At 49.4% G+C, this 24,331-nt stretch overlaps 1 protein-coding gene across 1 annotated transcript in view; it reads left to right on the top strand.

The window, feature by feature from the left end:
• DOC2B (double C2 domain beta) overlaps positions 1–24,331 on the top strand; it is a 147,822-nt gene that overhangs the window by 40,666 nt on the left and 82,825 nt on the right. Inside the window, exon 3 of the mRNA XM_034752836.1 lies at positions 13,998–14,072. Within this exon, the coding sequence (XP_034608727.1) occupies positions 13,998–14,072 (75 nt within the window). The remainder of the gene's footprint in view (positions 1–13,997; positions 14,073–24,331) is intronic.

The following is a 24,331-nucleotide window of genomic DNA, read 5'->3' on the forward strand; positions in this document are numbered from 1 at the left end:
TGTTCTTCGAGATGTGTTGCTCATGTCCATTTCATTACCCCCCCTCCCCCTTCTACCCCTCAGTCGGAGTTGCCAGCAAGAAGGAACTGAGAGGGCGTAGGGCCGGTGGCACCTAATATACCGATGCGTGAGCGCGGCACTCCAGAGGGCGCCACTGCTGACCCTATGGATACCGCTAAGGCAAAAATCTCCGACGACTGTGCATGTGGGCGCGCACACACCTAGAAGGGAATGGACACGAGCAATGCATCTCGAAGAACAACAGTTACGGAAGTGAGGAATCATTTTTTACTGCAGATGTTTTAGATTATTAGACCTAAAATGCTTTTTGCAGACTTGAATATTGAAGAAGCTCAAATAGCGCAGTGTTGCCATTAGGGTTACATGCATTACAGTAGCTATTAGGGCCCAGCTCAGATCTTGGCCCCATTGTGCTAGGTGCAGCGTACACACATAGTATGAGACAGTTCCTGCGTCAAAGAGCTTACAGGCTACAGCTGAAAGGTGGGAGAAGGGAATCTATGGCAGTGGTAAACTGGCCCTTTGATGCCACCTGGACAGCCTTGGTAGACGGATCCCTGCATTTAGCAGGGTTTCCCCTTCTCTCCTGCGTTGGGTCTGTCCCTTTGGCTCTCTGTAAGGATCCAAACTCCAGCACTTCCAGGTGGTGAAGAATGGGTGTCTAGTCAGGAGAAGCAGCATGTCTTGGAGTCAGGAACTCCTGTCTTCCAGTCCTGCTCTTGTCGCTGGTTTGCAGTGTCACTTTACATGCTTAAAGTTGGGTTCCTAAATTCACAAGTGGCTTAATTTTTCAGGGATGCTGTGCACAATAGGAAGCTGGGGGTCCTCAGTTCCTTTAGAAATTAGGCCTGTTCTTTACATGCCTAATTGTGGACTTAGGTGCCTAACGTTTGGGCACCCGCGTTTGAACATTTGAGCCTTCCCAATTCCGGGCCTCAGTTTCCCCAGCTGTTGAATGGGGAGAACAGCACTCACCCACCTCATGGATTTAGTGCAAAGAAATTCCAGTTTGTAAAAGATTCAAAGCCCTTTCTGAGTGCTGAGCATGATTCGGAATGGATTAGCAGAGGGCGTTGGAGGCAGTAGAAGAGCTGGGTCGAGAGGGCAAGGACTGCTCTCTGCCCACATCTGTCTGTTGATGTTAGAGGATGAGTCACTCACCAGCAGGGGAGACCAACTGATCCAGCGAGAAGAATGCATGCCCAGCAAGGTTACACCTCCAGGATTAACCCGGAATGGTTTTTCCCATATAATCATCTACCATCTTGGTAATTTGTTTAATGGGTACAATGAGTTTGTTACATTGACCTCGCTGTATCCCCTGCAGGCAATAATATTGAACCTGTGGGCTGCAGGTCAGTGGCAGAAACACTGTACTATCTATAGCATGCAATTACTGCTTCTGTCTCTAAACCACATGCACTTGTATAGAGCTAGATTCTGATCTGTTATACCAGTATACGGGCAGAGCAAATGCACCTGTTTCTATAGAATTGCTCTAGATTTACATCACTGTGACTGAGCTCAGACTCCATTCCATAGGGATTGCAGAAATTAAAGACTTTAGGAGCAAAAGGGATATCCAGTGTCCCCCACCAGAGCAAGAGCAGGATCGTGTCTAAACATAAAGATTTTGCCATCTACCTTTGACCAGTGTAAATATGCAAGTGGCCTTCTCAGACACGAAAAGGGCAAGGTGCCCACAGCGGCCTAGGGCTAATGGAATTCTATCTCCAGATCACCTTTCCTCAACCTGTATTTCACACGTCAGACACATTTGAATTCAGATGCATGGCTGCTACGTGTGGATCAATATGAAAATTAATCACTTGGATATACGAGCCTGTTTCTGGAATACATTAGCAACAGATTTTTATCTCCTTTGGAGTAAGGGGCTCTTTCTCCCCTTGCTGAACTGTTGTGCAATCACTTAACTTTTTTGTGGGTACCAGGATAGACAACTCAGGCAGTGGCAACCCCCACCCCCGAGGCTGCACTGTGATGTGCGTCAATAACCCTGCCATGCTAGATCAGATCTTGTGGCAAGAAGTCCTATAGAATTTAAACGAAAATGTGAACTTTTCTATAATATCTTTTAACCATTCTAGAGAAATTAATAGGAAATTATACCCCACTATATGACTCCGTAGGGATCGTTCAGATAGCCTATTGAAGGGATGTAATTTTGTTACTTTCTATAGGAATTTAGAACCATCCTGTAGAATATAACAGAGAATTATACCCCTGCTATAGAAATTCTATTGGATGGCTCAGATAACCAGCAGAAAGGATATAGTTCTATGTTAAATTCTATACAACCCTATTGGTTTCATTGCTATTAAATGTGATAGAATTTTTTCCTAAGAGTTGGCCTTTCTAGTCTTGTTTCTCCTCTAGGACAGTGGTCACTGTCTTGATGCTTCAGAGGGAGACTCATCCATCCCCATTGTGAACCTTGTTCATTCTGCCATGCTGGAGAAGAGATTGAATTCTTTCCTGACCTTTGCATCCCAGCAGCTCACACCCTGAAGTGCGAGCTCTGGTGATGAACCTTATCTTAGCATGCATAACCACAGATGTTCTTGATGGTTATAAAAATTATCCAGCTTTTTCTCAATGCTCAGTAGGGTTACTGTTTGCTTAAGCGGATGGGACTGTTCCATTTGATGAGGCACCAAATCCTGTTCCTATATTTTCAGATAAGGTTATTATGAAACACATATATCAGCAGAAAAAGCAGATCCTAACAGCTGCACTTGTCTTAAATAGATGCCAAGGTTTGTGCCAGCAAAGGGTTTTTCATTCATTCACTTTTATCTCATTAGGATCCATCTTCTCATGGCTGCCTCCTCCTTGGTTCCACCTTCAGTTACCCCAGTGTAAATTCAGTGAGAGTCACTCGGAATTCACACTGGGTAACTGAGAGCAGAATGTGCTCCCCTGTGTACAGACTCCAGTCAGTGTTTGGTGAGGAGAGGGTTAACACACACTCTCCTTGAATAGAGGAAAGACCATCTGAGCCCAGCTGTAGTGAATCAGGCAATTGCCTTAGCATTAGCTTGTAGGGAAGAGGCCATGCTAGCTGGAAAAATCCTTTTTTCAGCCAGCTCAGACCTCGGCTGTATAAAGTTGGCAAGAGGCTGCAGGGAGCCTTTTGAACTCAGAAGTGCAGAGACCTGAATTGTGAAATTCTCTGTCATTTTGAGCAGGCCGGTAATATCATTTGATTGGACGTCAAGCTCCTGGGATATTGATAATGCCCCCAGCCAAGGCTTGCCTAAGTTGTCACATTATGGTGACTTCCCATCTTTGGAGGCTGCAGGCTCCACATGCTCACTCCAGAATGACATGCAAGGGGCTTCACTCACTACAAGTGACGAGAACTAGCCAGGAAAACCATTAGGGATGATTTCACCCCAAGGTAAGACTCCGTGGCTGGATGTTTCCTTTATTAAAATGCACAGGGCAGCCTTGTGCAGAACTGCGTTTGGAACTGGGGTTGGTAGCACTGCAGAGCCCATGCTGGCCGTGCAAAGGAAACATGGTCTAATGATTAGAGCCTGGCAGCCTCTCATTTTCAGGTTGTCAGGCAGTGGGGGTCCATGCAGGGAAGGCCCCGTTACCTAGCAGCCAAAGCAGAGGACTAGGAATTGGGAGTGCTGTGTCCTGTTGCCAGCTCTGCCACTGACCCCACTGAGCAGGGGTGGCAGGTTTGTAGAAATTTTGGTGGTGCCCAGAACTTGCCCCCCCAAAACTCTGCCCCCCACCTGCCTAAGGCTCTGGGAGGGAGTTTGGGTGGGGGGAGGAGGTCTGGGATGCAGGCCTTGGGCTGGGACAGGGGATTAGGATGCAGGCTCTGGGAGGGAGTTTGGGTGCAGAAGGGGTGAGAGGTTGGGCTCTGGAAGGGAGTTTGGGTGGGGGAGGGGGTCTGGGGTGCAGGCTCTGGGATGGAGGTGGGGTGTGGGGGCAGGAGAGGGTGTGTGGGAAGGGGTTGGGGGTGCAGGAGGGGGTGAGGGGTGCAGGCTCTGAGAGGGAGTTTGGGGGTGGGAGGGAGCATGGAGGGAGGGGGTACAGGGGTGAGGGCTGTGGGGTGTGACTGGGGATGGGTTTGGGGTGTGGCTGGGGATGAGGGGTGTGGGAGGGGGCCCAGGGCTGGGGCAGAGGGTTGGGTGTGGGGGGATGAAGGCTCTGGCTCGGGCTGGGGATGAGGGGTTTGGGGTGGGTGGGAGGGGCCCAGGGCTAGGGCAGAGGGTCAGGGTGCGGGGGCGGGGGGTGAGGGATCTGGCTGGGGATGCGGGCTCTGGGGTAGGGTAGGGCAGGGCTGGGGATGAGTTTGGGGTGCAGGCAGGCTCCCCCGGGGTTGGGGCCAGAAAGGAGGACTCCCCCCAGCCCTCTCCCCACCAGTAGCAGTGAGCTCTGGGGGAGCGGTCCCCCTCTCCTCCCACGGCAGCACACTCATCCCGTACCACTGTCACTGCACGTGCTCCAAGGGCCCCTCTCGGGTCCAGGAAGCCCCCTCGCCTCTCCTGTGGTGGGTGCCGGGGGGGAGGGGCTGCCATCACATGTGCATCTCCTCCCCTGCTGCTGCCCCTGACTGTAGCCTCACTGGGGGTGGGGGATGGGGCTCCCCTTGCCCAGCGTGGGGCAGGAGTGGTGACTGCGGGCAGTGGGGGCCCCTGTGGTGGTGGAGGGTCCCGCCGGAGAAGGGAAGGGTCTGAGGCGGAAGGGCAGGGGAAGGGCAGCCTGCCCTGCCGCTAGTGATGGGGGGCACTAGGATCCTGCGGCAACAGTTGATGCCCGGAGCCAGCAGAGCAGAGTCAGCCTGAAGCTGCAGGGGAGAGGCAGAGATGGTCCGGGAAGGTGTGCGGGGGCAGCAAGTGGAGCTGGGGGACACTCAGGGGAGGCACGTGGGGGGCGGCAGGTGGGGCCAGGGGAGAGACCCGGCCCCAAACATTGGTGGAGCTGGGCCCCTGGGCCCTGAATATTGCTGGAGCCCGGGCACCACGGTCCCATACAACTCCCCGCCCCTGCCGCTGAGTGACCTTGGGCAAGCCCCCGAAGGCCTGCTGTGCGGAGTGGCTGGTCACCTCTTGCATCCATTGAAATATGTGGGTGGCCAGGACTTCTGGAAACCAGGCTCTTAAACCCTCTGAGCCTCCGTTGTTAGTATGTCTCCCCTACGTATGGGGGTGATAATTCATACCCCTGCCTTACACTGCCGTAAGATCCTTTGATGGGAAGGGCCAGGAGTATGGCTAGATCTCTAAGGCATTCTGGCGACCTGTTGTGGTAACTTGACTAAAGGCAGGAGCCCTCAGGCTCTGAGAGAGAGGTTGCTAGGCTGCCTCTTAACTGCACAGAGAGTGCTCGCCGGAAACTACCTCGTGTGCGTGTCAAGGGTGGTGGAATCGATCTGTCTCCTGTGATTTCTATACAATTCTAACGTGGAGTTAATAGACAGGCTGATTAGCGCTGCTTGTAATTAAATGCTATTGATCTGCCGTGAGCTACGTGTCGCGGGTGCAGGGAGAAATTGGCAATGGCTAGAATGCAGCGGGGCCGTTGATCTCTGGAGAGTTGTGGTGCGTTTTCTTGCAGTTGGAAAATGAATCTTTTTCAGGTGAATTCCTCGCGGCCTGGCGAGGAGCATGGTAGATCGCATTGTTATATTCTTCTGGACTTGAATGGATTTGAGTTCCCATGAAAGCGGGGGTGGATCCAATTCTTGTTGAAGCCAATGGGAAACTGCATTAAAGCCCAGGGGAGTTTGTCCATTGACGTGTAAAAAGATGATGGATCAGGATGTAATAGGATCACCTAGATCCATGCGTAGTGTGGCCAGCCAGCTTTGTCGGTGCAGCTAAGCTCTTCTGTCCTAGTATACATTGGCCCTAGGCTCCCTCTACACAGCTGTCCTGATGCTTCTCAGTTTCAACGCACAGCAACCACCCCTGCTACTCCAGTTCCGGGCTCCTTCCACACACATCAGCCAGTGCATCTGTCTTGACCCACATCTTCCCCCTTCACTATTCCAAGCTATGGCTCCCACCCACACAGTTCTGCCTGTCTTCTTCAATCCTGACCCACATCTTCCCCCTTCACTATTCCAAGCTTTGGCTCCCACCCGCACAGTTCTGCCTGTCTTTTTCAATCCTGACCCACATCTTCCCACTACTGTTCCAGCGCTGGGCTCCCCACACGCAGCTCTGTTGATGGATATCCACCCGGACTTGCAGCCCCCAACCTCTGCTATTCCTGTCCTACGTCTTTTTCCCGAGCAGCCATGATAGTCACACCAAATAGTGCATTGACCTTGTGATGCATGACAAAGGGTGCTGGGAGGAGGTCAAACATGTTTTCACGTGTTGACCTTCTAAACCAGCATGAAGACTCAGATTCCGAGACATGAAAGCTGCCTCAGTGACCCACTCCCACCTGATATCCTCCAATGAGGGCAGTCAGTATCCTTAGCATTTAATTTTTCCTCCTCCCCGAGAAAGCCTGTTTTAATATTGCAAATCCAGGTGATGTCACCCACTGTTTGCCTTGGAATGTGTTCTGCTGATTGGATTGCATCTCTTAAACACCAACCCACCTCAGCTGAGTCTGCACTTCACTGGGGGGATGCAGGGCTGGGCAAGGCACGTTCGTGTTCGAGCGAAGGCACCTCTAGGGTATGCTTCGAGTTAATGACTTTGGGAAACTGAGCAGCCCAGATTGCAAGCTCCATTCCAGCAGGAACTGACCCCAGATCTGCCGATTGTCCAGAGCCCTAAGCGCCAGCCTCGACTTCTACTCTAGCTTTCCAAAGGCTTTGTTGCTCCAGAGGTGGGGCGGCAGGAACTGGGATGCTGCCCGAGAGCTTTCGTTGTGGCACTGCTCTGGGTCTCTCTGAGGGCAAGATTCTGCCATGAGGGTGTGGATGGGCTGCGTTCTCACCTAGCACAGCAGCCGGCCCTGCTGGGTGGTGTGCACGCAATGGACACAGCTCTATCCAAGGCCACTGGAGCATTTGCTGGGAGCAGGGCCTGTGCTCCCCAGTGAGGTTCTGGCCAGCCCTTGTGTAAGGCACAGGGAAGTGGGGGGACTCCCTGTGCTTTCTCCCCTGCCCCATGCACAGAGGCTGCCCAGAATCCTCTAGCCTTGAATGGGGGTGGAGCTAAGGCTCTGGTGGGTGGTGTCTGACCCTAGTGCTGGATGCACATTGGCCCAAGCTTCGGGGGGAGCATTAGGGAGCCGGGAGTGTTTGAGGCCAGCTGGGAGGGGACTCACTGGAGGAGAGGGGAATACGGCAGACATGAACTGCAGCTGCTGGGCTGTAGCAAGGGCTTGTCTATTTCATGCTAAAATTAGCCATACCATGTGCCTAAATCACATCAAGCAGTTTGGGAGGGAGAGAGGAATGACATCAGGAGCTTCTGACCATTTTCCAAGCCGCTGTCACTCCGCTTTCCTGGCTGCATCTGTTTAAAAAGCCCTTAATAGCCTCCTCTGAAGGTAATTTAATTGAAATGAATCAGTGAGTGAGTTACAAAGTGGCTTGTCTTCCTCCATCTATCTGCATGGGGGATTCGCTCATTTACTTCTTTATTTTCAGCCTGGCATGACAGGCACGTGCAAAGGACCTTGCAGGGGGAGGCTGTGAGCAAGGCTGGCCCCTGACCCCCAGGACAGTGAGTGTCAGTATTGGGGATCCCCCTGGAGAGCAGGAGGGGCGTGTTGTCTAGTGATAAAAGCCAAGCACCAGGAATCAAAGCTCCTGAACTTTGGGCTGCTCCAAAACCCACTGATGTCTCTGGAAAAACGGACTGAGTTCAGCAGGCTACAGCTCAGGCCCTCTTGAGTGCCAGTGGTTTGCTGGGTGACCTCTTCCCTCTGGGCCTGCTGTTGGGCTTCCCCTGAGATCTCGTTCACTCGGTTCCCTAAGAGTTTGGTCCGACTTGAGTCTCGTTGCTCAGGTGACTTTATTTGGCATACAGCAAGCTAGGTGGAGTTGATCAGTGGATATAGGGCATACCACACATTCGAAGTTACACAGCAGCCCTCTTCCTTGATTTACATTGACACGTTACATTGCATTTCCCATACATTGCATCACACATTTTGGGGTTGGCTTGATCACTTTGTAGGAACCAATCCTTGTACAGTATGCTCTGTCCATGCACGACTTACTCTTTACCTCATCTTTGCATTGCTGACTTATCTTGTCCATTGTGAACGGTTCCCTGGGGGTTCCCCCCTTATCTTCGCTAGTACAGACATTCTGTTCCCAGCCTGCTGCTCCATTTACCTCCTTAATCCCGTCTCCCAAGAAATGAGCCTCAGCCATGTGTCAAGCTAGGCCTACCCCTGCATTAGCCAGTCTGTGAAATGGGGATAATACTGCGCCCAGTCTCACAGGGGCTTTTAGTGTTTGGGAAAGTCTTTAGGATCCTTGGTTGATGGGAACAATCTGTGCAAGGCAGGATGCTTTCCCCACTGTATTTTATTAGCTAGTATAAATGGAGGAGCCACTGCTGTCAGGTGACAAACACCAATGTTGCCTCCCATCACCAAGGTAACTCCATTGTCTTCAGCACAGCACACCCTGATTGACAGGGGCAAGTGGGAGCAGAATCAGGCCATTGTCTTCATTAGCACAGTACTTCATGCATAAGTAGCAAACTTCTCTGTTTAAGACGTGGGGTTAAGGAGACGAGATTATGGCTTCCATTACCTGTTTTGCAGTAGCACCGCGAGGCCAGGGCCCCATTGTGCCAGGTGCTGCACTATACTCGTGCCATTTTGTATTTCAGTCACCCTCATTCAAGAGGATTAGGGATAAAGCCATATTTTCTCTCTCCTCCTGCAGCTGAATTCTCAGCAAGTGACCAGGATCCCAGTTGAAACCAGCCTGGGGTAGCCATGGTATGTTGTTGTAGGTTGGTCTTCCAAATTGGCCTAGAAACTCATGAATTTGGATTCCCTTTTCTGTGTTCCTGAACAGCTGCTTCTAGGCTTTATATTGCAAATCCTTCAGGACTGAGATTGTCTCACATCTGTGTTGGTGCATGCCCTGGGCCATGGGCCCCGATCCCAACTGGAGTGTTGGGAAGCTCCCGCAAAATAAATATTTACTGCTGCTGCTTCCATCTCCTGACAGGGAGCAACCGAGCTGGGGCGGGGGGGGGGGGGGGGGAATTATGGGTTTCAGAAGGAGGATTTTTGAATTTGATGGGGAAGAGAATGGGAATTGATGGATTTAACGGTGGGTTGGGTTAATGCAAATGAGGTGATTCATCTTAATAAAATATTCATAAAATTGGGTCATTGCATCGTTTGCAAAAAGTGTCTAGACCTGCGGCCTTTAGGGGTAACGGTAACAGCTTTGTGGGTTTGAGCTCGCACACATCACAAACATCACTGGTTGCTCTCTAGTTCCCCCTAAGCTTTACCCTCTGTCAGTGAATAAATACTGCAGGGAGAATGCTTCTGCCCCCCATCCTCAGCTCTGAATCTTGTCTGCTACAGTGTGTTATCAATAAAGATCAGTGCTGGCTCAGGGTCTCTCTTGCAGCCATCTGCTTGGAATAAACAGTCTTCTATACCTCCCTAATTATAACCCCATGGATTTGCTTGGTAATGAAATGTCAGAGGCTGAAGAAAACGGTGAGTTTGGTTTACGAGGTGGATTATGGCGTCGTCTTGCTCTGCTGAGTTCACATTTGACAGGTGGAATGGTGACAAAGTGGGAGAGGGAATATCTTTTATTGGACCAACTTCTGTTGGCGAAAGAGACAAGCTTTCAAGCTACACAGAGCTCTTCTTCAGTGAACCAGTAATACGTGCTGTCAGAGATTGGAGACTCCCTATCGTATCCCACTCCAGCTTCCTCTCTTCCATCCTGTCCTTTATTATTAGCAACTGAGACTGAGGCACCGTTGTGCTAGGCGCTGCACAAACACACACAGCTTGTCTACACAGGAAAGTTGTTGCAGTGGTATAAGCGAAGATGTGAATTTAAACCTATTTTAGTTAAATTGGTTCAACCCTCTGTGTGGATGCTCTTATTTTGGTTTGAGTGGCTTTTCTCAGTTTAACTTGAAACCTGTTCCCAATTGACTTTTCTTTAAGTTGACAGAGAACAAGTTTAAACTAAACCAAAGTAGGCCACTCTTAAGCCAAAATTAAACTGATGCAAGTTTGTGTGTAGACAAAGCTATACAAAGAGACATTCCTTTCCCCAAAGCGCTTACACTCTCTGAATAGACCAGACAGACAAAGGGTGAGAGAGGAAACCGAGGGGAAGAAAACCCAGCTCTCCTAATTCCCAAGCCAGTGCCCTACCAACTAGACCATGCTGCCCCCTGTTATTTTCTTCTTGAATCCGTAGGGTCAGATCGTTGACGGATGTAATTTGGCATAGAGCCACTGATGCTAAACCAGTTTGTACTAGCTGAAGATCTGGCCCCAGGTTTTACAAGAGAGGAGATCTGCCGTTCTGTGGTGCATTGTGTGCCTAGCTCCACAGCTGGGAAGCCTATCAGGCTTTGGCTCCATAACTAATGTAATCGCCTTTCTCCAGTGGTTCTCTTTTATTTTGTTCCTTACTTGCTGGGTCCAGGAGATTAATTGAAATGCAACATTGTTAAAGCAAATCCGTTTAGCCTGCGTTCACCACTGATATTTTCATCCCTTCAATTGGCGGTTATATGGCTCTGATTTAGAAGCAAAATTCACTTTTCTGCAGACCAGAATGCTGTTTCGACTCACTCCCTGTAGGGCAGAACACGGATGTTTCTCTCTGATGGAGAGAGGTCTGCACGCATCAAACTCATAAGAAGCATCATACTCCTTGCAAGAACCCTCAAACCAGAGACAGCCAGAACTCTTGCTCTGCAAATCCAGGATATGTGAGAATAAAGACCCCCCTCCCCCAGGTCATGCACAATGTGGTGGAGCTGGGTGGATTATTCATTGTGGCTATTGTATCCCAATTATTTAGCTCCATGTTTCCGCTTTGAGTTATCCACAAGCAGGCTTTGATCTCTACAAACCTATTCATTGTGTGCAATCACTTGACCAGCAGTTTATGTGAATATGTTTCTGCCAATGGGTTGTCTGGCAGTTGTTTGCTCTGATTAATCTTGGACAATACGTACTTTGTCATGCAGGGGGTGTGATGGGTTACTGGGTCATATGGTATGGTTTCTGCTCCCTGACTGGGTGATGGGAGGAGAGTGAACTGGTGAATACCCTGAGCTGTGTGCAGGTATCAAATAGTTCCTCCTAAGCTGTTAGTGTGTGGGCAGAAGCCATGCGCTCCAACAATCGTGAAAAGTAACCAAGAAGGACTCACCGTGCTACGATGGTCCCTAGTGCTGTTGGCAGCATCCTCCCAGCTCTAGCTCCCACCCCATATTCAGCTTTCCAGCAAATGCCTGTTACAGGGTCCATGGGGTTTGCAGTGTGGCAGGTGGTTGGGGGTTTTGCCTCGTGTTCATGATCTGCTTGCTCTGCACTTCCAAAGGTCACTGCTGACCTTTGCTGTTCTGCAGTTGTTTGGATGCTCAGGTGGCTTTTGGGAGTACAGGACCATCTGGACTGCACAGCCCAGCAAGGAGCCTGCCTGGGGCAAGTGAGCAAAGTAGGGAAACCAAATAAGAGAGTAGCCTGAAAGAGTGGTGCTTCCATGGTGACATTCCAGCTCAGGAGGGGAAGCTCCCTGGAATGGACGGGGATGGTTTATAAGGCCCGGAAGGGGACACGGTATCAGGGAAGGACTTAGGTAACCTGCATGGGTAGCTGCGTTGCTGATGTCAGGACTAGTGAGGCTTCCGGGGAGGGTGGGAGAATGCACCCATGCTCTCTCCTGGTCAGAGATAATGGGCTTTGTTCATCCCTCTGTTGGCACAGGGGCTGAAGGGAGGCCGATTGGTGCCTGTGATCTTCAGCGGCTGCAGTGCATGGTGTGACCATGAGCAAAGGGCCTGAAGGGTGAACATTGCAGACAGCCAGGAGAAGGAGAGAGCAGATAGGAGGAAGTCCTGGCAGGAAAAGGAGAGGGAGATTCACCAGGACATAATAGGGCTTCTCCAGCAGCAAACACAGATGCGGCAGACTCTTGTGGACCTGCAGGTTCAGCTATTGTGGGCGCCCCGCCCTTTGCAGTCCATGGAGAACTCCATTGTAGCACCTCTCAACACCCCCTTCAACATTTCACATGGCATCAGGGGCCACATCTCTGCCCGTCCCACTCCACCCGAGGGGACGTTAAGGTCAACCACTGCTTCGCATACTCTGACCTGTGAGACGCACGGTTGCTAGATGTGTAGGTAAAATGGACAGGAATGTTCTTTCCCCTTGTTAAGTTCTCTTCCATTAATTTACTAAGTTTTTTTAATGTATTTACCTTTAAATTGCACGGATTTTTCTTTGTGCTGATTTTGTTACTGAATAAAATTCTATTATTTAGAAAATAAGTCTTCTTTATTAGCTCTCAACATATGCTGCGGAGTGCCTGGCAGTTCTGAAAGCACCCACTTATTTGTTACTGTACAGTGTGACACAACTCACAGGATCGGTGACAAACACAGTGTAATCATCATCAACGTCCAGCAAGCACCGCAAAATTAACAAGAGCACTGACAGTGTTATATTCACAGATGTACACCAAGCACCACACAATTCCTTACAGGCCCCAGAACAGCAGGGCCGGGTAGAGCACAGTACACCACAACGCATTACTGTGGCTCACTGTCCCGTGTTCTTTCAAAGCCTCCCTGAGCTCTCTAGCTCCGTGCTGAGCTCTATTCATAGCCCTTGTGTCCAGCTGTTCAAACTCAGCAGACAATCGCTTGTCCTCCACCCCAGTGGCAGCGTCTCCCCACCTTGCTTCACAGATGTTATGCAGGACACAGCAGGCAGCTGTAACCATTGGGATGTTTTTTCAGTGAGATCCAGCCTGGTGAGTAATAGTCCCAGTGTCCCTTCAGTCTTCCAAAAGTGTCATTCCTCACCTGCTGAGCACATAGTTGAAGTTGAATCTTTCCTCTGTGCTGTCAAAGTGGCCTGAGCAATTTGTTTCTGCCCTACCGTGCATTGCCAGAACTTCCCAAAAGACAGTGCACTCGATGGTGGTGGTTACACAGTGGGACACCTGCCCATAGTGCACAGCACTGTGCATTGACACGAGCACTCCTGGTGAGTCCTTGCATCGGTGCGGTGTGTAGCCAAGCATGCATGCGCAGAAGCGATGTGCTAACTGGCGGCGTCATGCCAACATCACTTGCATCAACCCAAATTTGTAGTGTAGACCTGGCTTTTGTGATCACAACGGTGCCCTCTAGCCTTATAATCGATGAAGGGTTGTGAGAGGTTCATTACGTACATACTCTCTTGCCTCAGGAGTCTCTCTGCAAATAAAGCGTCAGGCAGCTGAAAGCAGCTTCCTGCTTGTTTGAAGGCTGTTCTTTCCTCACACCGTGCATTAATAACGGGGATTAGATAGGTGCCATCAGCCCCTCATGGTGTGCACTGAAGTACTGCCACAACAGCAGAGGTGTGTTTGCACATAAGCAATTATGGAATGGCAGAACCCTGTAATTTTATACCTCCAAAATAGCTGAGCTGAGTTACTTAACTCTTGAATTAATTGTGATTTTGGGTGCCAGGATTGGCTGCTAAAGTAATAGCAGAGAGGCAATACCACTAATGCTAAGTACTGGGAGTGAAGTCTTCCAGAGGCTCTTTCTTGGTCAGAATTGCACCCTGCATTTGACTTCCGAGTGTCTGGCTTTTTGCTGCACAGCTGGGGTTCCATGGCATTGATACATTTCCATTGACCAGTTCTGGGGAAATGACATAATTGTTAGGCGGGTATATTTGTTGATGTAGAAAATGGATTCTGAGTCACATCGAGCGGCTGCTCAGTCTGAATAGTAAAGAGCTGGCCTGTGTTGTAACCTTTCCTGCTTTTTTTTTTATCTCCTCTTCAGGGCCTGAAGCCAATGGATCATAATGGTTTGGCTGATCCATATGTCAAATTGCACTTGCTCCCAGGTGCTAGTAAGGTGAGCTGTCTTTTAAATTCCATCTAAAGTCTGTGTCATGTATGCAGTTCAGCTACGCTCTTCTGCCTCCCTTGTGAAATTATAGCATATACTGTCTAGTGTAGAGCAATATATAATGCTGCTGTTGTGGGTTGGGATCTATTTTCCAGTGAAAGTTGGCTTTGTAAAATAATGTGTTGTATTTTAGGGGGGAGATTTTCAGCAGGCCTCCTTTTAACATGCATGTACAATCTGCAAGTACATCCATGTTCTAGTATTTGTTTAGCATTGCCAACATGCTTGGTGCTGTACAGTACAACAAAAGAGAGAGTCCCCAAAGAGTCTCTCTGCTTAAAGAGAGAGGGGCTGAGAGAGCACACTGATGAGTGACAGTGTAAGCAAGGGTATCAGTAGAGAGACATAAGTGAAAGGGTGGATTGATTATGTTGCATACACTCAAAATGTACTTTGACCTTTTTCATTTACTATCTTAGTGAGCATCTATGTCAGAAGCACATAGGGTGATATCCCGGAATTATTGAAGTCAAGCTACCCAATCAAAACCCTCCTCCTTTCCAAAACCCAGAGAGACATAGCAGACTGAGCATGGGAGTTTTTACCATTGACTTTAATGGAACCAGAATTTTCACTCTTGGGGCTTAGTACAATGTCCAGCAAAAACTACAGAGCTCAGATTTGAGTTTAGCGTGTCCCTCCTAAATGCTTACTGGGCCTAAACTCTCCAATCAAAGAAAGAACCAGGCACAAGCGACAAGGTACAGTCAGGGCAAAAGTCTAACTGCACAAAAATGTAGCATGATCTGGAGTTCATGGGCAATCCGAGTAGCGAGTGGAGCTGGTGGAAACAGTTTTCTGTCTGAAAATGTTATTTTGAAAAAAAAAACAATTTGTTTTGCAAAATTCTATAGATTTTAACAAAATTTTGTTTAGAGGAAAAAATTGGAAAAAATTCAAAAATGTCAGTGTCCCATGTTGACATTTTCAGAACGAAGATTTTTTTATTTTTATTTTGAAATTGACTTTATTTATGTATATCTATATGTCTGATTTAAATGGTCAGAATCAAAACAACATGTCAGTTGATCCCAAACAAACAAACAAAATTGCAAATTTGTTTTGTGAAAAAAATAGATGTGACTGTTTATTTAGGAAGTACTAACAGGTTTACAAATCCTTGCCATGTAACAAAACAATAATCCTTACACCAGTTTTTGTTTAAAGAGACATTATTCAGGAATATAGTCATCAGATCTGATTTTCTTTTTCTAATGAGAGGCTATTAGTAGTCTAAAGTAACTAGAAATTTTGTCTTTTCATCCCGATCCAGGATGAATTTTGTTTTCAAAATCTCTAAATTTGTCATGGGGAAAGAAAATCCGTTTTTTGACCAACTCTAGTATCAAGTGTTCACTACTACCACTGAAAAGCTCTTGGCTGTTGCAACAGACGCAGACACTCTCTTTAATAACCAGGTCCCAGACATGCTGGGCTTTAAAGATGATCCCTAGGACATTGAATTTCACCCAGGGCTGGGAAGGTCACCAGTGAGATGCGTAGATGTTATGCCTGCGTAGTGACCCACTCCATGGAGTGGCTGATCGTTGTCCATGACTCTCCTGTCTTGAGCGATGGAAGTGCTCACAAGCTTCCTGGGCCCAGTAAGAAGCCTGTTGAAAACGAGCGGCTGAGTGACAGTAGAGCAGGCTGCCAGGGAAGTCACTAATACAGATGCTTATGTCTGTCATAGCTCACAACTCTCTAGAGACTCCCCTCCCTCAGCACGGAAAATCCTTCCCACAGTGAGCCTAGTGCTGCGTGCCCACTCATGCAGTGCTGGCATGATCAGCGGAGATCCTCTAGCTCACTGCTCAGGCTCAGTGGATTGAGTTCAGGAGCTCGTTGGAAAGCAGTTGGGTGTGGAAGTGTTGTAAAGCCTGTGCAAGCCAGGCAGAAGGGCGTTTCTGGAAAACCGGCTCCTTTCTCCTCTTCTTTTGCATTTTAAGCTCCGCAGTCCATAATAAAACAGATTACAAACTGGAAGGAAAATATTTCCATATATGTATGTTTTGAATTTGCTGGCGAGCGATGTAATTAAAGATGCTGCAGTGTAGTGAGAAGTCAGTCTGACTGATGAGGTAGATGAATTTAAATACTGTATGCATATATATAATGAATATTAATTTCACTCTCCTTTTACACCAAAGTAGTCGGGCCTTTTTGGGGAGGTATATTTTTGTTGCAGTTCAGTTGAATTAATTCATAACTCCCAGGGCGTTAGAGGGAGTTTTTACCATGGTGCATTTCCAGTTTCATTAAAGATAAGGAGAGCCATGAGCACTTTCATCAGTAGATATTATCTGTCCCTTTCATTTTTGCAAACCCACTGATGGAATTTCTGCTGTAGGTAGTGAAGAGCAAATGGAAGTCTCTGCACATTCCTCTCCCATTTCCTACACGTTAGTGGCAGGGGCAAAGTGGGAGCAATGGATCAGTCTTGAGAATGGCTGAATTTAAAAACGATGCTGCTTGCACCTAGAATAACTTGAATTCTTAGTGTCCCGTTTGCTGCAAAAAATTCATGTGCCAAAGATTTCTAGTTTTTTATAAGGTGCAGTAGCAGTGTGCACTTACCCATATGTAGGGCCTTTCATCTACACAGCTCAAAGTGCTTTGCAAAGATGATTAAGCCTCATTATAGCTATTTACACACTGTGTAGCTGAAGCACACAGATGTTTTGGAAAGTTAGGCCTCTAAACCCCATTACTCTTCAATGGGACCTGGGGACCTAACTTCCTAGAGTGTCTTTTAAAACCCAGCCCTAGTGACTGGCTCAAGGTCACCCAAGAAGTCAGTGGCAGAGGCGGGGTAGAACCAGGAGTCTCAGCTCCCAGTACAGTCCTCAAAGCACTGGGTCATATTAGGAACAGGCCGGAGGTGGTTCTCAAAGAAAGGGAGTTCATTATAGCCCAGATGTGAACCCCTTCTCCCTTACAAGCTGTTGGGGTGCAGACAGTTTAAGGAAGAGCCAGTATGGGATTGAAAAGGAGGATGCTTTGCCCTCCAGCAACAGAGTGGTTCTTAATCTTATGCTTAGACCGTAGTAGAATAACCTTCCTAGAGCACCTCTGACTGGGGGACAAGATTCTTCTGGGGCCGGGGAGGGGTCCATCAGGCCTTTTGTGTGTCTGGAAACTGGGATTCTCTTGGAAAAATAACCTGAAAATAAGGGTCTGCATTAACCCTTTGTCTCCAAGGCACATTAAAATGGTGCGTGGAGGGGAAAGCTGCTTTGATCAAAGGATTGCAGCACATCGCTCGGGTAGCATCACTGGCTCGGCAGCTCCATTTACCTTTCCTCCTTTTCCGTCTTAAGCCCACCTCTTAATACCTCCCCACCACCACAGCTGGCTGCAGCCTTGAGTCTCTCTAGGATTCTGCCCACAGCTGGGTGGTGGATACCTGCTTCTGTTCCACAAACTGCCCAGAACCCCCCTCCCCCCCTCCCACACACACATTCGGTCCCGCCACACCTTCAGCTAACTCTTTAGCTCTTGTTTTCTTTAATTTGCTGGGCCTAATTTTTGTATGTGGTGTAGTGCTCCCTTGCTCTCCAGTGGGGCGGGAGGCCACTCTGCCTCGCTGTCTTGGGGTTTAGTCCTCGGCCTCAGGTCAGGCCATAAGAAGTCTAGAGAGCTCTGGGCCAATCTGACAGAGGCAAACACAGAACAATGGTTTGGGCCCTTTGTCCCCCCAGGCGGGACAGCGGCCTGCGTAGACTCTAGTTCACAGCCCTGCAATGGGGCTGACAGCAAGGCAGCACAGGCAGCCAGCAGATACGCTGAGTCAATAAGCTCTAGCCCTTTGGGGCCGGGCAGAGCAGGGGTAGGCTTTAGCCTGGGCTTGTGGGCTCAGGCAGCCAGCAAACAGACACAGTCAATTAGCCATCACCCTTTAGGGGCAGAGCAGGGGACAGGCTTTAGCCTCAGCTGGGAGCTCAGGCAGCCAGTCTCAGGGTTCAGGTAAGGGGGAGCGCCCACACAGTCTAGGGGCCCTGAAAGGGGTTTGTGCCCCCGGCAGACACTCTAGGGTGCTAGCAAGGGGGTTCACAGGGCACAGGCCTCCTGGTCTAAGGTGGAGAGTCGGCCGCCCCGGGGTTGGGGTGGCAGGGGGACACGGGACCGCCCTACTCCACCGTGTTCCAGCCCAGGGCCTGAGCAGTGGCAGAGTGGTCTGCCACTGGGTCGGCGGGGATCCAGCCACAACATGCCGACTGAGACGCGGTCAGCCCTGTAGCCAGCCAATCGTCAGCTGCCCTGGGCTACTTCCTATCTCCCCGGGGTTTGGTTCCTCAGGTTCCTCGGAGTATGCAGCCAATGGTAGTCCTGGCAACTCCTCATCTGCCCTTGTCTCCTCTGGGGGCAGGGGGCGGCAGAGTGCAGGTTCCGTTCCAACAAGCAAGGCAGAGGCGTCCGTTGGCTCCGGCCCAAGTGAGCTGCAGAGCCTTCCTTTTACGCTTCTGGCCCTGCCCTGGTACTTCCGTCCAGGGGGCCGGGACGGGTTTGGCTTTGCCCACCAAAGGGAGTGTAGTGCTCCCTCGCTATCCAGTCCAGAGGGAGGCCACTCTGCCTCACTACATGTGGCCACCTAGGTCTGGCATCTGGATGTAGGTTCTCCACTAGCAGTTGGCTGGGCGTCACATTTAGGTGCTGGGTTGGGCATCTACTTGTAGGTATTCCAAGAGCATTTAGGTGTGTCAGTACCAGGCCTCGGTTCCCAGGGGCCTGCTTCAGTGCCCAGGTGTGAGATTTGGGTGCCCAGGTATGCGTCCTGCTCTGTAACTGTGTTTCTACACTGGGGGGAGACTGCGTTGCTACGAAAGGTGCTGGGCAGAATTAAAGCTGCTGTGTTTATATTTTGGAGGTGGGAGAAGCAAGCAGAAAAAGTGACCCAAATAGGAACTTGAAGGTCGGGGGAAAAGGGAAGTTAAGCCACTTCCATTACCCTCACCCAACCACCCCTGGCATGTCTAAGTGAGATTCTACCTGTGCAGACAGGCAGGGTAACAGTCACACTGCTATGTGGGCTGGCTTGCCCCCCTCTCCATAAAGCAAACCTCTTCCGAATCTTTTGTACAACCGCTGTGGGAGGTGAACTGGAAACCCCCTGGCCTGAACCAAACAAACCAGGATTAGTTATGGGCTAGGGCTTAACAGCAGGGCACCTTTTAGCCGCTGGGCGATGAGTGATGACTGGCAGATTTCCCCGTCTCATGCTGATCTTGGTTTCCTTGATGAATTAGTAATGTGTTGGCTCACAGCAGGTTAGGGGATGGTGGTGGCACCGTGGAACAACAGCGCCGGCTCTCCAGGACTGGTCTGATGCTTAGCACACCGCCCATGTTGTTATCACCCTGCCTTGTCTCTCCTGGTTATTGTGTTCTCTGCAGCTTCTTCCAGGTCTGCAGGAGGAAACGCTGCTATTTGTTGTCTAAGGATCACTGTGCTTCAGGGGGCTGGTGATGTGTCTGTCACCACCTGATATCTCCCTAGCGCCTGAGCCTGGGAAGGGATCACTGGAAACCCAGCTCATTACAAACAGATGCCCCCATCAGTCCTATCCTGCGTGGTTTTTCTTTTTTCCCTTTCTCCTCTCTTCCTGCAGTTGGGAGGGTGCATGTAAATACCTCCAGTGCAGCAGCTCTCAAAACGGGAGCCACGGGGCCACGCTGGTGATGCACAGAGCAGGCTGGGCGTGTGGAGCTGGCTCCGCTTTGATTCTGGCTGTTCACTTGCATTCAGAGACGCTTCACAAAGGCGTGGGAAAGATCTCCTGATGTTACTCTGCCACGCAAGCAGCTGCGCAGTGATGTGGGATTGTGGCAGAGAGGCGCGTGGTCTGCACAGTGGAGAATGGGAGACGGTGTGGGGCCAGGCCATTTTGGCTGGCATGCAAGACAACCTCTCTGTTACGGTGCGCGGAGCGTCTCAGGCAACTTGCTCTAGCAGATCAGAGCTCCCAAGGCAAGCCAGCCAGCCAGCCAGCCGAGCGATCACTAAGTAGGTGTCGGAGGTGCCCTAGGAGGAGCCTGACTATGGATGTGGATGGTATAGTGTTTAGTAAGTGCTTGGGAGAGAGGGCACAGCAGTTATTCACTGTATACTGACTCAGATCAGCTGGCTCTTCCCAGGTTTCTGGCAGTACCCATTCCCCTAGGTGAAACAACCAGCCTTTGATCACTGTCCGTCGGACAGTTTCAGGTTTATAATGAAACCCAAGCCTGGATGAGCATTGCCTTCTTTTGAATTTCCTCCTGTAAGCTTTACTCAGGTCCAGGATCACTGCCCAGGGAGAGCCTTGGTTTGTGAGGCATGTTGGAAGAGCCACAGTGCTAAGGGATGGTGTGTGGGAGAAGGGTGCGCACCCTAAGACTTGTTCCAACTCCCATTAAAGTCAAGGGAAGGAGTCTATTGGATTGGGGCTCTCATCACCAGGCATTAGTGCGGAGATGCTGTACGGTATGTTACATACAAAGGCATCAGTTGCATTGCCCTCCGGGTCAGCTGATCGGTGCTGGAATATAGTCCCTGGTGGAGCTGCTGGTCAATCTGTGTGGCTAGAACTTGTCACGTTATTGATAGCAGGTGGCAGGGGGGAGGAGGGAACGCCCAGAATGATCCACAAGACCAACAAATAACCTTCTATCTCCCTGGGCCTGGTGAAGCACTAGGAGCCGCTTCTCTTGAACCCTCTGCCTGGAGAGTCAAGGACCATTCAGTAACGATGCCTCAGCCCCAGCCTATCTGCATTTCTGGTGCTGCTCGGAAAAACTGTCACAGCACCAGCAACCCTCCCACCATGGGGCCCTCTGCAGATTGCTAGTGAAATGCCAGCCCTTTCCTCCGCTGATGGATAGAAGTACTTGCATGTTTTAATAACCCCTTCAGTCTGCCTCTGAGAAACTAAATAAAGACTGAAATCTTCAGTGAGTGTGTCTGAGGGTGGGCCATCCCTCCCTCTCCCCTTCAGCCCAGTGTTCCTGCTGAATGGTGCTGCATGTGCAAATAGGGGGATATCTCTGCCAATTAACAAGCGGGCAGAGGAGTTTAAGTTTAATCCCAGGTGGTCGTTAACAGCCAGGAGAGCCTCATCCCACAGGCCACTGTTATTGTAAAGCAAATAAAATCTCCACGTCTGGTTTGTCTCCCTGTTGTGAGTGATGCAGTTTTCTGAGTTTTCTATTCTGTTCTCTTGCTCACAGTTAATGCTCTGCATGGTGAACCTTTGTGACCTCCTGTAGTGGGTTATTGCAGTGCCCTCCTCCTGGAAGTGCGCTGGGAAGCTTCAGTTAGTGCTGCCAACTTACTTGACTGTGTTTCATTCTTGGGTCCCCAGTTAATTGCTGGGTATGATTCAGGATGTTCTGTTTGATCTACCATATAAAACACTGTGCATTTCGGGTCCTTGGAGGTCACCTCTCCAGCTGACAATCCCTCGAGTCACTCCTCTCTGGACACTGGGAGCTGAGCATGTCCTTGCTCCCCTCCCTTGCTCTGACTGAATCCTTACTTTCAGTGGGTGCTGTCAGGCCTCTTTACCCTGGGCTTTCCTGAGGAAGTGTGTGGTTCCTTGCCTTGTCGGGGAGATTTTCTGTATCATTAGCTGATGAATGATCACAGAGTTGCTTTTCTTGTATCCACACATAGAGGACATGGTTGATGCATTCTCCTATACATTGGAAATGATAAATGCCCCCCGGGGGGTGAGGGGAGCAGAACTTCAGTATCATTGGCCTGTTAGGTGCCTGATGCAAACTAGCAGCCAGAGATCAAAAATATTCCACACACACCAGCTATTTAGCATGCGTTTTCCTCCGTGCTTGTTTGGCCATTCTGTCCTAATGCAATTCCTGCCTGCAATTGAGTTACTGTATCTGGCGTCTTTCAAAACACAGTGGTAATCGGCCTTAATGAACAGCTTATCTTGTGCCAAGCGAGCCTGGAGACTTACAGCCAGTCCTCCCAATGGCCTGTGGTTCCCAGACATGCCCGGTGCCGTTGATAATGATACTAATAAAATGGAAAACAGAAGGTCTGAACTCTGCCAGGAAGACAAATGGCTGTCAGCGCCGCCTTAAATCTCTCTTGCGAGAAGTATCTCATTTTGAAACTATTTTACAAAGTTGGGAAACATTTAAAGTGAGCAAGGCATTACAATCGAGCTCAGCTGAAGCTGAAAAGATCATTGCTTTTTGCAGTCTTGTTGGGTTTTATTCCTCTCCTCCCCCCATGGAAACACCTCCTGCAAGGCAGTGATTGTTTTCACTTGGGCTTCCTTTCGAAGAGCTAAGCTGCCTCCTGACCTGACAGCCATACTAGTTGATTCACTGATTTTATTTTATGCTGAAAGGGAGCTCTGCTTGAGTGACATGAAATACGATTGGTTTTACAGGGTGTTAGATGTTCATATGAATCAATTCCCCCCGTGTTCCAGCTGTGCTTTATGTTACTGTAGGATTGAATCTCTCTCCGAAGGATCAAAGAAAGACCCTTTCACTTACAGGAGTCTCTTGTGTTCTTCCAACCAACTTTCTGTACGATGATGGTAGAATAAACTTCAACAGTGTTGTGCAAATCCAGGTCTCTTCCGTAGACAGACGGAAGGAGCAATACAAAATAGGAGGGGTCAAACACTAGTTAGATGTTCCCATCCTAGAGGGACTAAATCCACATGAGTCCAAATGAACCAGGTCTGCCCAAAGCTCTGGGGAGAGACACTGGTGAGTTTTGCACAGATCCCAGCCAGAGTTTGATATGTGTTTTTGGTTGGGGCCTCTAGGCGCTGCTATAATGCACACAAGATTAGAGCCCTGTTGTGCCGGGTGGTGTACAAACATGTATTTCTCTACACGGGAGCTTTCCCCAGTCCTACCAGTTAACTTCAACACCATAACCACTGCCTCTGGGTTCTGTCTGAATCCTGGGTGAGGTTCTGTGCAGTATAGTCAGCAGCTCATCCCACAATTGCTTAGGCCTGGTCTATGTAGCAAATTATGTCATCTTAACAAGTGAGATAGTTAAGCCATCCTAACCCCTGGTGTAGACAGCACTAGGTGGAAGGAAGAAGTCTTCCAGCGACCTAGCTACCGCCTCTCAGGGAGGTGGGTTACCTGTGCCAGGGGAGAACCCCCCGTCAGCGTAGGTAGTGTTTACACTGCAGCACTACAGCGGTGCAGCTGCAGCCATGCCCCTGGAATGTTTCAAGTGTAGACAAGCCGTTAGTGTGCACTGAGATTTAGGGACACCTTGTTAATGACACCAGACAACAAAAGATTGTATTTGGTTTGTCAGGTTGCTAGGAACCAGAGGGAACCACAGGGTCTGTTTGTCTGTCTGTTCAGCGGCATCAATAAAATATCCCTTTATATATTAATTACAGTAGAGTCCTGTCTATTCTCTGCTGGGAGGGACACTCCAGTTTGGATAGGACACAATAAAGAGAGAATTTTGGTTGTTTTTAACCTGTTCATCTACCCCAAGTTTAACGCCAGATTGCTTGATAAGTGTTGGGTGTTTCTAGTCAGGAGACCTTCTTTTAACCCTTGGATAAGATAATTGAAGGGTGATTTTTGCTGTAGTTTCTTTGAAGGGAATGAAAAACTGCTCCAGAATCTGGAATGCCCTTTGTAAAGGAGCAAGTCCATCTGAGTAGCAAGACTAGCAGTTCTTAAAGCAGGAGAGAGACCCTTCACTTCCCAGTGTGCTAAATGCCCTGCTTACCTCTAATGTGATGCTTGCAAAACAAAGATGATGAATGTAACAACGCGTCTGAAATACTCTGCAGACAACTTTTACGTATTGATTTCCTCAGAGCTCATTACACTGAGAAATGGCCAGAGTGAGGATTGAACTCTCCCACTTTACACCCAATTACAGTGGAAATTGCTGCTCGCTCAGCCTGTCCTTGTGCCAGGGAATTAATGGAAAAGCCCTACCTGAAATCAGCAGTCCTCTTCTACAGAGTGATGTGTCATTCTCCTCCCCAACAGGGGGAGGAAAAAAAGGTCTACATTGTATTAAGCTCAATCCATCATTATCACTGTGGGGGGAGGAGGAGGCGGCGTCAGGAGAGGGAACACGACCTGTCTTAAAATCGATCGTCCTTTCAGCACAGGGATTCTGCTCTCTTCTTTCGCCCAGAAGGCGTTCTGGGCTCCAAGATGAAAGCCAGTGATGGAATGAAGCTGTTCAGGGAGCGCTCA

The sequence above is a fragment of the Trachemys scripta genome, chromosome 18 (genome assembly GCF_013100865.1).
Source record: "Trachemys scripta elegans isolate TJP31775 chromosome 18, CAS_Tse_1.0, whole genome shotgun sequence".
In the NCBI taxonomy this organism is placed as follows: Eukaryota; Metazoa; Chordata; order Testudines; family Emydidae; genus Trachemys; species Trachemys scripta.